At 43.0% G+C, this 15,150-nt stretch overlaps 3 protein-coding genes across 11 annotated transcripts in view; 1 reads left to right on the forward strand and 2 right to left on the reverse strand.

Annotated features, from left to right (window-relative positions):
* The window catches only part of LOC106562493 (microtubule-associated protein 1A), a 74,812-nt gene extending 72,700 nt beyond the window's left edge, over positions 1–2,112 (reverse strand). The window contains exons 1-2 of the mRNA XM_045689415.1: positions 1,847–2,112; positions 508–609 (exon numbers count right to left, since the gene is read on the reverse strand). Coding sequence (XP_045545371.1) covers positions 508–609; positions 1,847–2,099 — 355 coding nt within the window. The 5' untranslated portion in view covers positions 2,100–2,112. The remainder of the gene's footprint in view (positions 1–507; positions 610–1,846) is intronic.
* A 9,713-nt stretch (positions 2,113–11,825) lies between these two features.
* On the reverse strand, positions 11,826–15,125 carry LOC106562519 (uncharacterized). Of its 2 annotated transcripts, none has more exons than XR_001319046.2 (2): positions 13,884–14,164; positions 11,826–13,290 (listed from the first exon to the last, which is right to left on the reverse strand). XR_001319046.2 is itself a non-coding variant. In XM_014127452.2 (2 exons), the coding sequence occupies exons 1-2, from the start codon at positions 14,901–14,903 to the stop codon at positions 12,682–12,684; spliced, it is 624 nt and encodes a 207-aa protein (XP_013982927.1). In that variant the 5' UTR covers positions 14,904–15,125; the 3' UTR covers positions 11,826–12,681. The 2 variants fall into 2 exon arrangements, 1 of the variants encoding a protein (XP_013982927.1); XM_014127452.2 differs by lacking the exon at positions 13,884–14,164 and adding an exon at positions 14,889–15,125.
* The window catches only part of LOC106562517 (TP53-binding protein 1-like), a 29,337-nt gene continuing 29,072 nt past the window's right edge, over positions 14,886–15,150 (forward strand). For all 8 annotated transcript variants that reach the window (XR_006757563.1, XM_014127438.2, XM_014127448.2 and 5 more), the window contains exon 1: positions 14,886–15,097. Coding sequence is in view for 7 of the 8 variants with exons in the window: in XM_014127438.2 (XP_013982913.2) it covers positions 14,915–15,097 (183 nt within the window). In the remaining variant the exon portion in view is untranslated. The remainder of the gene's footprint in view (positions 15,098–15,150) is intronic.

Consider the following 15,150-nt stretch of genomic DNA (forward strand, 5'->3'; position numbering starts at 1 on the left):
TCCTGTCACCAAACGTTTTATTTATTCTGGCAAAACCTTTCAAAAGCTACTTAGTGTAATAACAGAGCAAAGCTGTCCAGACTGCATCAGGGCTGATGTATCAATTTTCTATTGATTAGGCTCATAAGGAGGAAATATGAGGAAACGCTACATCTGTTTATCAGCAATTTCTGTAAAATGTGGTAAACACACAAACCAAGCAGACATGACACACAGAAACACTAGACTCAAGACAATGGGAGGACACTGTTCGTCAGTTCCTCTCCTCTCGTTGGTATGTATGTTTGAGATTGACTGACTATATTGCAGTCGGACTGCTCAGAATCACTGATCTACAAATCCACTTGCATCCCGAAAAACGACTCATTATGTGATCAAGATGAGTGATTCTGCGCCTCGCCTTCCTCAAACTGATCCCTTTGAACGTGCTAATTTATTGCAAGGCCCGTTTGTCCATGTGAGTCGTGCAACCCCAAACTGTCACCTTTGATCCTGAACAGGACTGACCTTTGACCTCTGAGGAGAACTGGGCAGAGTGTCGTGTCGCGAAGAGCTGTAGCTCTCTGTTCAGGTCGCACAGAGTCAGATCGATGTCCCACGACCGCAGTCCTGTTAACATACAATAACAAATGTAGCATGATGCACTACATTACCCACAATGCTCTATAACTATACAACAAACACATTACTGTTGGAGTGGAGGGGCCTGTCTAGGGTCTGAGTTCTATTGCATGACCTAATGAACATGACCCTGCTGGTTGTTATTGCTCCTTGGCACTGATTGGTAGATTTCTACTAATCGGCTGGAGAGGGCACACACCTGGCTTTCACCATCTTAATCAACCACTGAATCAAAGGCATGGATTAAAAACCATTAAACACCATGGCCTTCGAGCACTGAGCTGATAACCCTTAATGTACAGTAACATCAGAAAATGACTGGGTTGGCAAATAACCTCTTGTAGGAAGATGATTGTTATTAATACTGGCAGTTATATGATGAACCTTATTACGCCCCCTGTAAACAGTGAGCTACTCAGTATGCAAGCTGTTTCCCTGAATGATGCCAGTTCTCATTTAATAGAGTGTCCGTTGGGACAGGAAGAGTTTTCAGGGCAGGGTTAGTTTTTTGTCTTGATTGGCCAGTGTATTGCCTCCATGCACAACCGTATTCTATTCAACGACCCGTCACAGTTTTCTCTAGAATAATTTAACATCATATTCACATCATGTTTTTTTTGTCTGGAATTATTTCCGGTCATCTATATTCCAGTGTTTCAGATAACCCAGTAGGGCCTACTGATTGCACATTTGCAAATTCTTAGTTATTCTAGCCAACTGCAATAACTATGGAGAATAATCCATTGCAAACTATGAAGAGTAATTCAACCCTTTATACCAGAAACCATTCAGGATATCACATACAGTAGAATAGTTTTGTGTTCCGTATTGCTATATTCAGCCATATAGGGGCTATACATCTGGTGCAGTGTCCTCTACGTATGCATTACCAAACAGCTCTGTTCAATGTGAAATCCAACCCACTCACACAGCAGCCTACGTTTGAGGTGTAGGCGTCATCCGCTCCCTTTTTGATCCGCTGCAACAGATGAATTAGATGACAATATTCCTAACAAAGTCACAGCTTGTTCTAAAAACTATTTGGTTTGATTTTTGTCATACATTTGAATATTGCAAGTGCAGGCCAACGCATAGGGGTCAAGCCTCTGACATCTAAACAAACTACAGTTTTACATAAAACTAAATCTTTGTGGGCAATCTTGAACTTCAACAGTTTAGAAAGATGTGTAAAGACTTATAATACACAGTCAAGTAGCACACTCACCCTGTTTTATGTGTTTTTTGGCAGACTGAAGGTGGTGGTCCGTTGAGATTTCTCCGATAACTATCAGCATATAAAATCTCCCGTGGTTAAACGGCGGTCTGGTCCTATGGTGCTGTCCACGGTGCTGAAAGGGTATGGCGGGCTCGCGCTGCTCCTCCGGATCTCCTGGCGCTACAGAGAGCGATGCTGCTGCCACGGGGATTTCCATGGCAACAGCACGACGAGCGGAAGCTGGGTCCTTTTCCATCTCCATGACAACTGCATCCGGCGGCAGCACAGTGCATGAGGGATGGCTGGGGGGAGGACCAGTGGGTGTGGCTCGTAAGAGGGACGCGATTTGATTGGTGCAGGGTTATGTGGCTATTTGATGTCACAGCACGCTATTGGCCAAATCCGACATGGGGATTATGATCATGTTTATCAAGTTTATCTGAATCGACTGTCATGCATAGGTAGTGGTTGGGATGATGATGATAATGAAGATGATGATGATGATGATGAGTGGTATACCACATGGTCCTTCTCATTTGTTACATCAATAAGTTAGTTAACATAGTTAAGATCCAAAATACAAAATGGGTCAAATAAACATAGCTGTAAATCACCAGCATTAGGCCTACTACAACTAGTCCTGTAGTTTCCTAATAGGCCTCCTCACCAAATATCTCAGTGAACATGTGTTCCTGTAAGACTGTCTTTGATATATCTGTGTCTGGAGAAACTGAAGCGTTTTCTCTTGAATAAATAGGTGTATTTATATAACTGTCGCTGGATGTACCACCAGGAGATGTTTCCAGTAGGCTGCCACACTGACACCTCTTTGTTCCCTCCCTGAACACAACAACCCTTCATCTGTGCAGAGACGTTCACAACAAAAGGCCTCAGAGACAAAGTGGAATATAATATGTTTTGTACAATGTTAATGTATTTGATTATCTCCTAAAATAGCTGGAAAATAACTAAATTAGCTACAGAGGGGAAAAGCTGGCATGAAATTACCAGAAAATTGGAGGATGTTCATTGAGTTCTCCACTTGTCATGTTTTATAACAGGAAACTCAGTTGTGGGACATAAATGATCTTGAATCAGGATGCATATTAGCCTACATATACAGTTGAAGTACATTGACCTTTACTTTGGAAACTGAGAACTAATTGAATAGTAAGACTTAATTATTTTCACCTTTGATTGACAACAATTAATTAAAACTGCTGTTTGTCCTCATAGTAGGCCTATGTAACTCATATCACCCTATGACAGAAACATTTAGGTAGAGATGAAATTTAGCGCCAGAATATGAACATTTATTTCAGATTTCGATCTGTTTTGATTGTCATTTTAAGGCCATTTTGAAATGATAATTTAAAGACCAAAATCACTGTTTGACTTTGACCCTTATCTTATAGTTGACACTAGATAATGTACTATAGGTTTAGTTTCTATGTCTGGTAATTACAATGTATAGGTGGCTTAGGAGCTATATGACCAGGAGCTTTACATCATATAATCTCCCTAGAGAGTACTATGCACTGCACCAATCAGACCAATCCGGGCAATTATCCAAGAAAGAACGGGAGAGAGAGGGTGGAGGACAGGACTGGAGAGATTTGGGGAGTAAAACAAAGATTAACACAATTTGGCATGCATGTCATGCACAGCATATGAATGGCTACCTCAGAACATAAATAATTGCTGAGTTATATATAAATTCTGGTTGTTTGACAACCAATACCACATGACCTAATCTGAATATGAAGGGACGTCTCGTATTTTCATAATTCACTTGATTGATCTTTGATCTGACGTTCAATATCTGACTGTATTATCAATACACGTATGAATAGTGGAACATTGAGCTTTGAAAGGACACAGCAAATCAGGAAGGGATTGTATTAGTATTTAGTATTTTATTAGTATCTCCATTAGCTGTTGCCAAGGCAGCTGGTACTCTTCCTGTGGTCCAAACAGGAACAAATCAACACATCACAACAAAACAACATTCTACATCATAAATAAAACAACACATCACAACAAAACAATAGTCTACATCATAAATAAAACAACACATCACAACAAAACAATAGTCAATATCATAAATAAAACAACACATCACAACAAAACAATAGTCTACATCATAAATAAAACAACACATCACAACAAAACAATAGTCTACATCATAAATAAAACAACACATCACAACAAAACAATAGTCTACATCATAAATAAAACAACACATCACAACAAAACAATAGTCTACATCATAAATAAAACATCACAACAAAACAATAGTCTACATCATAAATAAAACATCACATCACACAAGACATTGTGCACTATACACGTTCACCACTCCACCATTACAAATGTACAATATCAAATGTACAATATTACAACAATACAATTTTAAAAATGTGTGTGTGTGTGTGTGTGTGTGTGTGTTCTTTTGATCTTACTTTGACATGAAGTATGATCAGAAAAAGTTTTTTTTATGGTGAAGTGAGAATTTAGCCTCAAAGAAAGCAATATTTGTAAACAAGGATATTACTAAACAGGAAGCAGTACACCTATAGCCATTCACTGTCTTTTCACATGGTGGCATTTTATTCACTCTAGCCTTCCTTCTTCGACACATTTACATGTGCATGGATGCTCTCACCTTATATATTTACCAAGCACACCACAGTGGGCTTTAGGTTACTCTAAGGCTGCTGTGTTTGCGAGGTGCCTGTCAGATAGTGACGTCTCCCGCAGCAGTGAGAGATGGCTGGGGTTGGTAATATACGCCACGTCTCTGCTCTGGAGTAAATCTCCCTCCTCTCAGCAGGACAGTGTTTGTGTCCCAAATGGTACCCTATTCCCTATTTAGTGCACTACTTTTAACCAAAGCCCTATGGGCCCTGGTGAAAAGTAATGCACTATGTAGGAAATGGGTTTCCATTTTGGACACAGCCTGCCAGTGTTACAGCCCTCAATGAGTCAGCACTCCTATTGATCTCACACTGAGACAGGCCTGAGCCAAAGATCCTCTAAAACTGAACCTGCTGTGCTTGTGAACAAGAGTATCTACTGCCCTCTGTAGGACTAAATGAGAACGCTTTTGGTTTGATCGCTTTAAAAAGAAGGTTTCTTAAAAATAAGTGTAATATTAAGTCCATTGGTTTACTAATAGACAAATCAGTACCGTAAATTAAAATATTAATGTTCATTTTCTTACATAATTTTCCTAAATTAAGTAAATGATTGTTACAATGTTGATTGGAATGCAGGATATTTCAGAATGTGGTTTAGGTTGTACACATTTAAAGCACAGACCAAATCCAACATATTGGTGTGACAAGTTGAAATGTTTTTAAAACAGTCCCATAGGCCAGTAGACTCTTATAAGCTCTTAGCTTGTGAGATCAGGATGGTTCGTACGAGGCTAGTAGGCCAGTGGTTCCCAACCTTTTTCAGTTACTGTGCAACCAACTGAATTTTTCTCTGCCAGGAGTACCCCTGAAGTACCCCGTCATGTGTATTTTACCAGTAGACCCATGGTCTCATGATCCAGATTCAGAGTGTTTAATAGTCACATGTACAGGGTTACAGGTGTGATGGCAGGGTACAGTGAATATCTTAGGCTTCGAGCTCCAACATGCAGGACTAAGTGAAATACAATAACGAAAATTGTAATAAAACAACAACAATAGTAATAGAAATAGCACTATATAATAATAACAACTGTAGCAGTGATGAATAAATAAATGTCCCTGGGTTGGCGGCAGAGTAAAGACTGTTGAGGGGGTGTGGGGAATGACCATAGGGGGAGCAGCAGCATGATCATTGAGGGTGTGTGGGGAACAAGTGAAATAAAAACAATAGAAATTATAATAACAAAAATCTATAATATATACTGAGCAAAAATATAAATGCAACATGGTCCCATGTTTCATGAGCTGAAATAAAAGATCCCAGAAATTGTCCATATGCAACAAAAAAAAGAATAGCTTATTTCTCAAAAATGTTGTGCACAAATTTGATTACATCCCTGTTAGTGAGCATTTCTCCTTTGCCAAGATAATCCATCCACCTGACAGGTGTGGCATATCAAGAAGCTGATTAAACAGCATGATCATTACACAGGTGCACCTTGTCATGATGCTCCTGTACTGCCCGTGTCGAGTGATTGAAGAGGGGAGAACAGGGCATGGCTTGGATGGCTGGGGTCGCTGGTGATGTTCTTAGCCTTTCTGCGACACCTGGTGTTGTAGGTGTCCTGTAGGGCAGGCAGTGTGCACCCAATGGTGCGTTCGGCTACACGTATCACCATCTGAAAAGCCTTGCGGCCCACAGTGGTAGAGTTGCCGTACCAGACTGTGATATAGCCCGACAGTATGCTCTCGATGGTGCTGATGTAGAACACTGTGAGGATCCTCAGGGACAGGACGCATTTCTTCAGCACCCTGAGGTTGAAGAGTTGCTGTCGTGCCTTCTTCACCACGGTGTCCATGCGGTTAGAGCATTTGACCTTCTCTGAGATATGTATGCCAAGGAATTTGAAGTTATTAACCGTCTCCACGGCGGACCCGTTGATGAGGATGGGGGCGTGTCCAGCCTGGTTCCTCCTGAAGTCCACATTCAGCTCATTTGTTTAGCTAACATTGAGGGAGAGGTTGTTAACCTGGCACCACGCCGTCAGAGTGCCTACCTCCTCCCTGTAGGCTGTCTCGTCGTTGTTGGTAATCACGCCTACTACTGTTGTGTCGTCAGCGAACTTGATGATGGAGTTGGAACTGTGTGAGGCCCCTCAAGTCCCCCCTGTGGATAGGCCAAGTACCCCCAGGGGTCCTATTACCCTCTGTGGATAGGCCAAGTACCCCCAGCGGTCCTATTACCCTCTGTGGATAGGCCAAGTACCCTCAGGGGTCCTATTACCCTCTGTGGATAGGCCAAGTACCCCGAGGGGTCCTATTACCCTCTGTGGATAGGCCAAGTACCTCCAGGGGTCCAATTACCCTCTGTGGATAGGCCAAGTACCCCCAGGGGTCCTATTACCCTCTGTGGATAGGCCAAGTACCCCCAGGGGTCCTATTACCCTCTGTGGATAGGCCAAGTACCCCCAGGGGTCCTAGTACCCTCTGTGGATAGGCAAAGTACCCCCAGGGTCCTAGTACCCTCTGTGGATATGCCAAGTACCCCCAGGGTCCTAGTACCCTCTGTGGATAGGTCAAGTACCCCCAGGGGTCCTAGTACCCTCTGTGGATAGGCAAGGTACCCCCAGGGTCCTAGTACCCCTGGTTGAGCACCCTAGATTTTACAATTCTAAAATCAGTGAATCAGACAGCCTAAATACATAGAATAAATTGGATTCTCAAACTTGAGCTGTCCCAGTAGGCTACATCATATTTTCTTCTGGATTAGATATTCCATAAACCTGTACCATACAGCTAATGACAGTACAAAATAGTTATAGAACCAACCACAGTATAGAACCAACCACAGCATTACCCTACTTTTATTATTTTACTGCACATTTTTGTTAATGCTCACTTTGCCAAAAGTGATGAAAATATAGCCTAACATAATTACATGATCAACATTTTAGATTTATTAAAAGTAATCCCAGTCCCACAATAAATAACACACGTGTCATCCTGCACTTTTAGAAGAAAAAAAGTTCCAAAAGGGGTCTTCGGCTGGCCACATAGGAGAACCCTTTTTTTGTTCCAGGTAGAACCCTCTGTGGGAATGGTTCTAGATTGAACCCAAAAGGGTTATACCTAGAACCAAAAATAGTTCTTCAAAGTGTTTTCCTATGGGGACAGTCGAATAACCCTTTTAGGTTCTAGATAGCACCTTTTGTTCTAAGAGTGTGCGCACCTCAGCACCTACATGCACTAATTATGCCAACATGTTAAAAATGCCATTGCATCTTTAAGTGGTAGTGTCTGTATCCACACCCTGTCTTCCTGGAAAATAGAGGAGAGGGGGGGGGCGAGAGAGAGACAGAGAGATGTGAACGCAGTCAACGCGCACCGGTATTGCTGCAAAGGGGGCAATACAAATCTCATACTTTCTGCTTGCAAAAGAGAAAATCAACTTTTCAGGTAAAGCAATAGTTTGTACTTTCTAGCGCCTAATACATTTTTGGGGGAAACGTGTCATCATATAGGCCTATTTGAGCATCAATGTCACTGGTTTGTGTTCAAGGACAGGTTCAGAATAGTGTCTTGCGTTTGGATTTTCGTTCTCCAGCTGCTGCGCATTTCATATTTTCGGTTCCAACTCAACTGGTCAGCTTGGCGATATGACGCGCCAGCACGATGCACCGCACCGTGTACGTATGTGTCGCCTATAGCCATATGATTTCCATATCAGTGGTGCGTGTTTAGGGTTGGGCTTGAAGAAAAGTATGCACGATCTAATGCTGTTATTCCGTTTTTGTTTTTTTAATTAAAATAGTTAATCATATTTATATATACGCTAGCTTATTTTAAACCTTTTGATTAAACATTTTATGCATATATTATATATTGTTTATCAACGAAATTAGCCTATAAATAATATCAGCTCATGAGGGTGCATGCTGTCCAAGGACAACCCAAAATGTGTCATCTTCATTGCAGGGTAGGAGTGTATTATGGGTGCCTCGATAATGTGCCAAAGATAGCCTACTTGTGAATGCTATTGAGTTTTACTGGCTCAAATAACCTTTCTGTGCTGCATGTAGATACACGTTTAAACAAATCTAATAATTTGAATAAACTATCTCAGCCTAAGCTATTCATTCCCATGCTACACTAAGGGAACGATCATATGCTGTTCTTTCTCAGCTGAGGTAGTTTATGAAGACTCAGAGTGCCAGTGGGTCAACTAGACTCAAGGTTCTCTGTGTTAAGATGTAAAGTCTAAAGACTTTGTTATAAACACTTATAAATACTTAGGTTAAATAGAGTTGCCATAGCATCCCTAATGGACTTGGTGTCCTCTGACAAAAAATAAGTGAGACATTTCAGAGTCAATTCACTGAGGATGTGGGAATATGTATAAAGCGTTTTCCTACATTCAAACATCAAGCCGTTTTCTGTGGCCTATCTTAGAATGAGATAAAAATGTGCCTATGGCAGCATTTTAAATGGCACCCTATTCCCTAGCCATTTCAGACAGCCCATGTCTGGGTAGATGATAGTAGATAATATAGTGGAAACTATCAGTAACCGTAATGTACCATCCTACATCTGATCCAGTTGATTTCATTAGGCACACATGGGTAAGCAACTGCATGCTGATTACATACTTGGTTAGAGTTAAATGCTAAATGTCCTGGGTCCTGATGCATGAGAAATATTTTCTAATGCCCTACTTTTGTGAGGAACAGATTGTGGCGTCACCATAGAAACAGAGGGAGGTTAAAGTAGTCCTGAGTATCCATGGGACTGGTTTGATTTAAAAGATAGTTCACCTCTGTCATGAAATTAAATGAAAAGAAGTCCATGTTAGGCGAGAGCAATCCACACATTGATTTTGTTTACATAGCCAGGGCTGCCACGGTGCCACCAGCTCAAACGTTGGCAATCTTTACCCAAAAAAACTGGCTGAGTGAATGAACTCCAGGCATACACAAATCCTGTTAAAATAACTTGAAATAAAAGAAATTCATCTACAGTGGGGGAAAAAAGTATTTGATCCCCTGCTGATTTTGTACGTTTGCCCACTGACAAAGAAAGGATCAGTCTATAATTTTATTGGTAGGTTTATTTGAACAGTGAGAGACAGAATAACAACAAAAATATCCAGAAAAACGCATGTCAGAAATGTTATAAATTGATTTGCATTTTAATGAGGGAAATAAGTATTTGACCCCCTCTCAATCGGAAAGATTTCTGGCTCCCAGGTGTCTTTTAAACAGGTAACGAGCTGAGATTAGGAGCACACTCTTAAAGGGAGTGCTCCTAACCGCAGCTTGTTACCTGTAAAAAAGACACCTGTCCACAGAAGCAATCAATCAATCAGATTCCAAACTCTCCACCATGGCCAAGACCAAAGAGCTCTCCAAGGATGTCAGGGACAAGATTGTAGACCTACACAAGGCTGGAATGGGCTACAAGACCATCGCCAAGCAGCTTGGTGAGAAGGTAACAACATTTGGTGCGATTATTCGCAAATGGAAGAAACACAAAAGAACTGTCAATATCCCTCGGCCTGGGGCTCCATGCAAGATCTCACCTCGTGGAGTTGCAATGATCATGAGAACTGTGAGGAATCAGCCCAGAACTACACGGGAGGATCTTGTCAATGATCTCAAGGCAGCTGGGACCATAGTCACCAAGAAAACAATTGGTAACACACTACGCCATGAAGGACTGAAATCCTGCAAGATCCCCCTGCTCAAGAATACATATACATGCTCATCTGAAGTTTGCTAATGAACATCTGAATGACTCAGAGGACAACTGGTGAAAGTGTTGTGGTCAGATGAGACCAAAATGGAGCTCTTTGACATCAACTCAACTCACCGTGTTTGGAGGAGGAGGAATGCTGCCTATGACCCCAAGAACACCATCTCCACCGTCAAACATGGAGGTGGAAACATTATGCTTTGGGGGTGTTTTTCTGCTAAGGGGACAGGACAACTTCACTGCATCAAAGGGACGATGGACGGGGCCATGTATTGTCAAATCTTGGGTGAGAACCTCCTTCCCTCAGCCAGGGCATTGAAAATGGGTCGTGGATGGGTATTCCAGCATGACAATGACCCAAAACACACGCCCAAGGCAACAAAGGAGTGGCTCAAGAAGAAGCACATTCAGGTCCTGGAGTGGCCTAGCCAGTCTCCAGACCTTAATCCCATAGAAAATCTGTGGAGAGAGCTGAAGGTTCGAGTTGCCAAACGTCAGCCTCGAAACCTTAATGACTTGGAGAAGATCTGCAAAGAGGAGTGGGACAAAATCCCTCCTGAGATGTGTGCAAACCTGGTGGCCAACTACAAGAAACGTCTGACCTCTGTGATTGCCAACAAGGGTTTTGCCACCAAGTACTAAGTCATGTTTTGCAGAGGGGTCAAATACTTATTTCCCTCACTAAAATGCAAATCATTTTATAACATTTTTGATGTGCGTTTTTCTGGATTTTTTTGTTGTTATTCTGTCTCTCACTGTTCAAATAAACCTACTATTAAAATTATAGAGTGATCATTTCTTTGTAAGTGGGCAAACGTACAAAATCAGCAGGGGATCAAATACTTTTTTCCCCCACTGTATGTACAGATTATATACCTAGTATATTATGTTCAAAATGTGTGTATGAGTTATTTCACTCAGCTCCCTTATGGAAAGACTCTATCCACCTTTGGTTTCACTTCTAACGTGCTCATTATGGGGAGAGCCAGCAGGAATTCACTTCTAACGTGCTCATAATGGGAAGAGCCAGCAGGAATTCACTTCTAACGTGCTCATAATGGGGAGAGCCAGAAGGAATTCACTTCTAACGTGCTCATAATGGGGAGAGCAAGCAGGAATTCACTTCTAACGTGCTCATAATGGGGAGAGCCAGAAGAAATTCACTTCTAACATGCTCATACTGGGGGAGAGCCAGCAGGAATTCACTTCTAACGTGCTCATAATGGGGAGAGCCAGCAGGAATTCACTTCTAATGTGTTCATAATCAGGGAGAGGCAGCAAGAATTCACTTCTAACGTGCTCATAATTGGGAGAGCCAGCAGGAAGGAGATGAGGAAAAGGAGTCCATTTCATAGCCACCGACAGGTCTGATTGGAGTGCCATTTTATAATGATGGATTGCATTTAGGTTTTCTACCAGTGTCTCAAGCACTTCATATTCTGGGGGAAACTCACCCCATCTATACAACTGCTATTGAACACAGTCTGTGACTAACCCTAACCTAACCCAGTGCCCTATCCACACATCACTCCTTCAAAGTTCCACTCTACCACATGTAGCCTATACATCAGCCAAAGTTCAAATATACATTGTCAGTCATATTATATTTTTTACTCCCAACAAACTGTTTATTACAGGAAAATGCAAACATCATTACAGATATTGTGTAACCTAACTCTCCAGACAGAGGATCTCTTCTTCTTCTGTTGGGCTGTAGAAGGCGGCTGTGTGCTGTTGGGAGATCGAGGGGAATGAGGGAGGCGATGGCTGACTGGGCAAACTCTGATCCGATACCACTTCCTCTATCATACAAAGGTTTCCTGAGAGCCCCCTCGTCTTCCTGTCCTCCTTCCGAATGTTCCTGAGCATGCTGGTTATCTGGCGTCGGCACTTTACCCAGTCTTTACCACATTGACGCATGTCTAAACGGCGAAACTTAGTGGCGACAAACTGTCTTATGGCAGAAAGTTTGTCCGGGTCCAGTTTGTTAAGGCCCAGTGCAGGAATGCCCTTGAGATTGCTGGTAGCGAGTTCACATTGGGAGAAGACTGCGTGTAGAAGGTATTGCACTGTTGCCCTAGGCGTCTGAAACTTGTGTGCGGTTCTAATTGTGCTTGCTGGAAGACGCACATTCCACTTCATGTAGCCCAGCCAAAGCAACTCATCCCTCTCTGTGTTTATGCTTCTCTGAATTTGTTTGCCTGCAACAGGTCTCCTTTGAGCTGACAGAGGAGTCTTCTGCAAAGGCTCAGCAGTGGTTTGGCTGCCAGGCAGATGGTTAGTCATTAGGTGGCTTTCTACTACGGCTTTGGCAAGCTGGATAGGTTTATCCTGGGCTAACACACATGGTCGCCTGGTTGGCTTCATAATGTTGTTATGCTGGGTAGGTTTATCCTGGGAGACATGGGTCACTTTGTCCTGACTAGCCAAGGGGCTACAAAGTTCTATTTGGACCTGTTATTCCTCTTCCTTAATCAACACTTGATCATAGTCCCCCTCAACCTTCACAGGACAAAGCTCCTCAACCTTCACAGAACATGGCCCCTCAACCTCCATAAGACATGGCTCCTCAACCATCCCTGTACATTGTTGGTTCATACCATTTGGTTTAGCCATGTTAGGCACTTCTCTCACTGTATGCGTTTGATTGTCTCTGTCTGTAAAGGTGTCAACAAAGAGAGAGGATTGAGATGCGTTCTCTTTATAAAAGTCTCTCTCCGCCCTGAGATCGACAGCTTCGACTTGCAGAGCATCATGCCTGGACTGCAAATCATTTAAGGACTTCCTCAGGACCTCACACGATACACAGGTGCCCAGGTCCTGCTCTTCAGTTTCTTCTGTGGTGTCAGCATAACTGTCCCTCGGGTCAGCACCTCCAACCTCACTCAGGTCAAGGCACTTCTTCTTCTTCACCGCCCTGTCATAGCTCTGCAGGTTTCTTTTCCCTTCTGTCTGAGCTGTGTTCGGACTCAAGGCATAGTCCTCTGGGCGAAGAGGGATGAGGGATGGGGCAAAGTCAGAGGGATGGGGCAAAGTCAGGGTGGTCCGGATGCAGGTTTGGTTTCTCTGAAATATGAACTCAAATTAGATTTTAGTCTCTTCAGACAGACACTTAAATTATTGCACTGGAAATGTGGTGTTCTATGCAGTTGCCTGTGTGAACTGTCTTTGACAGTTTACCGTACATCACTTCCTTCATGAAAACTCTGTAGCTTGCTAGCTCTTTGTCGGGAAACCAACCACTGTCATAGGGAATGCATCAAACTAACTGGCCAGCAGATCGACCGGCTTGCTTACAGCTGCCCTAGGGTCGGACAGGCTTGTTTAGATTAGAAATGGCTTGGATAATGTACCTCAATCCAGGGATGCGAAATTAGTTGTTCTCCGAATTGTTCTCCGAATTATCCCAGCTGTTACACAGAGAAGATTGAACTGCTATTTTTTTGTTGCATTTGTTCAATCTTCTAGGTGTAACAGTTGGGATAATGGGCCAATTCGGAGAACAACGCATTTCTCACCCCTGGATTGAGGTATGTTTTCCAAGCCATACCTCACCCCGCCTCAATTGTCTTAATCTACACCGGAAGCCTTGTCCTACCCTAGCGGAGCTGTAAGCAAGCGGGTAGGATCTGTTGGCTACGAACTGACCATCAACTTACTCAAAACAAAGTGCCTCCCACAAATGCGAGAGATAGTAGGGTGCCAGTCCTTTCCCATTTGGAGTACCAATTTACCACCCACACGGGAAGGCAGATCTGGTTCGGGGTCTTCTCTCTTCACCATTTTTATCCAAGTTTTCCTTTGACTTTGAGCAATTTCGTTCTCTCCAGTAGGGAATCGGAAAAACCCTAACCCTCCTCCTTTCCGATATTGGGCCTTGCACCCCCAAACACAACATTGCATTTTGAAGGTCCGTAGCTAGTGGTTCAATTCTGGATAACGACGTTAACTAGCTAACATTCGATAGCTTAGCTAAGCTATCGTATGTTTATGCCAAATATTTCCCCTGTGAATGCGTTTGCGGGTTTCCGATTTCGAAGTTCTGCTGCCAGAACAGCCTTGTTTACAAATATTACGATTTCGTGAAATATAGCTAGCTGTAGAGTATGAAGCTAGTCGTTTTGCTGTTTTGGTATGACGACAGGGCCAGAAGCGTCCCAGATCAATCATAACCATCCGTATGTGTAGTTTTACCCCGAAATTGGAGAAAGGGGATGGGCTAATGAAATGATTGGGCTAGTTGTTGGACCACCAAGGTAGCTAGCTAGCTATGCCAAAAGGACACCAGCTCAAATTGTGGTTGCAATCGTAATTATGAAATATTATTTTTAGCAAACTAGCTAGCTAAGTAAATCAATATTATGCATTGCTGTTTTTTTATGGACTAGCTAACTAGTTTGCTCAACGTTTTGCTCTCAGTCATGTGCTGTGCTCTCACTTCCTAAACGTAGCTAGGCTAACTCGTTACCGGTAGCTAGCTAGTTAGACTAGCAAATTCTGTTGTGGTCTTCTAACTAGCTATTTATCGGAAAGGGGACTGCAAGTCCATGGCACCACACGGATCGATTCAGTTGTATTATATTGTTCATCTCTACCTAACAGTCGGGCAGTTGTTCCTATAATATCTGCCTTCGTTCTTTGTTTTGGCGCAGCAGCTACGCTACCTGCTGTCCGTGCATGCCATAATCCGATGGATCCTAGCGGAAGTGACCTGGATTCGAGTCTGCCCCATGCAGAGAACCCGTGCCTGATCGTGGAGGACTCCCAGCCCGACAGTGCGGCACTGGAGGACGACCCGGACAGTAGCTACCGCGCCTTGCTCGCCCGCCGCTTGTCCAGCCTGCAGCCCGCCACCTCCCACAGCCCTGTACTGGTGAGTAGTACGGTGTAGAGACTGCGGGAGGTAACGAGTGAAGATGGGCTTGA

This window comes from Salmo salar, chromosome ssa11 (assembly GCF_905237065.1).
Source record: "Salmo salar chromosome ssa11, Ssal_v3.1, whole genome shotgun sequence".
Classification (NCBI taxonomy): Eukaryota; Metazoa; Chordata; class Actinopteri; order Salmoniformes; family Salmonidae; genus Salmo; species Salmo salar.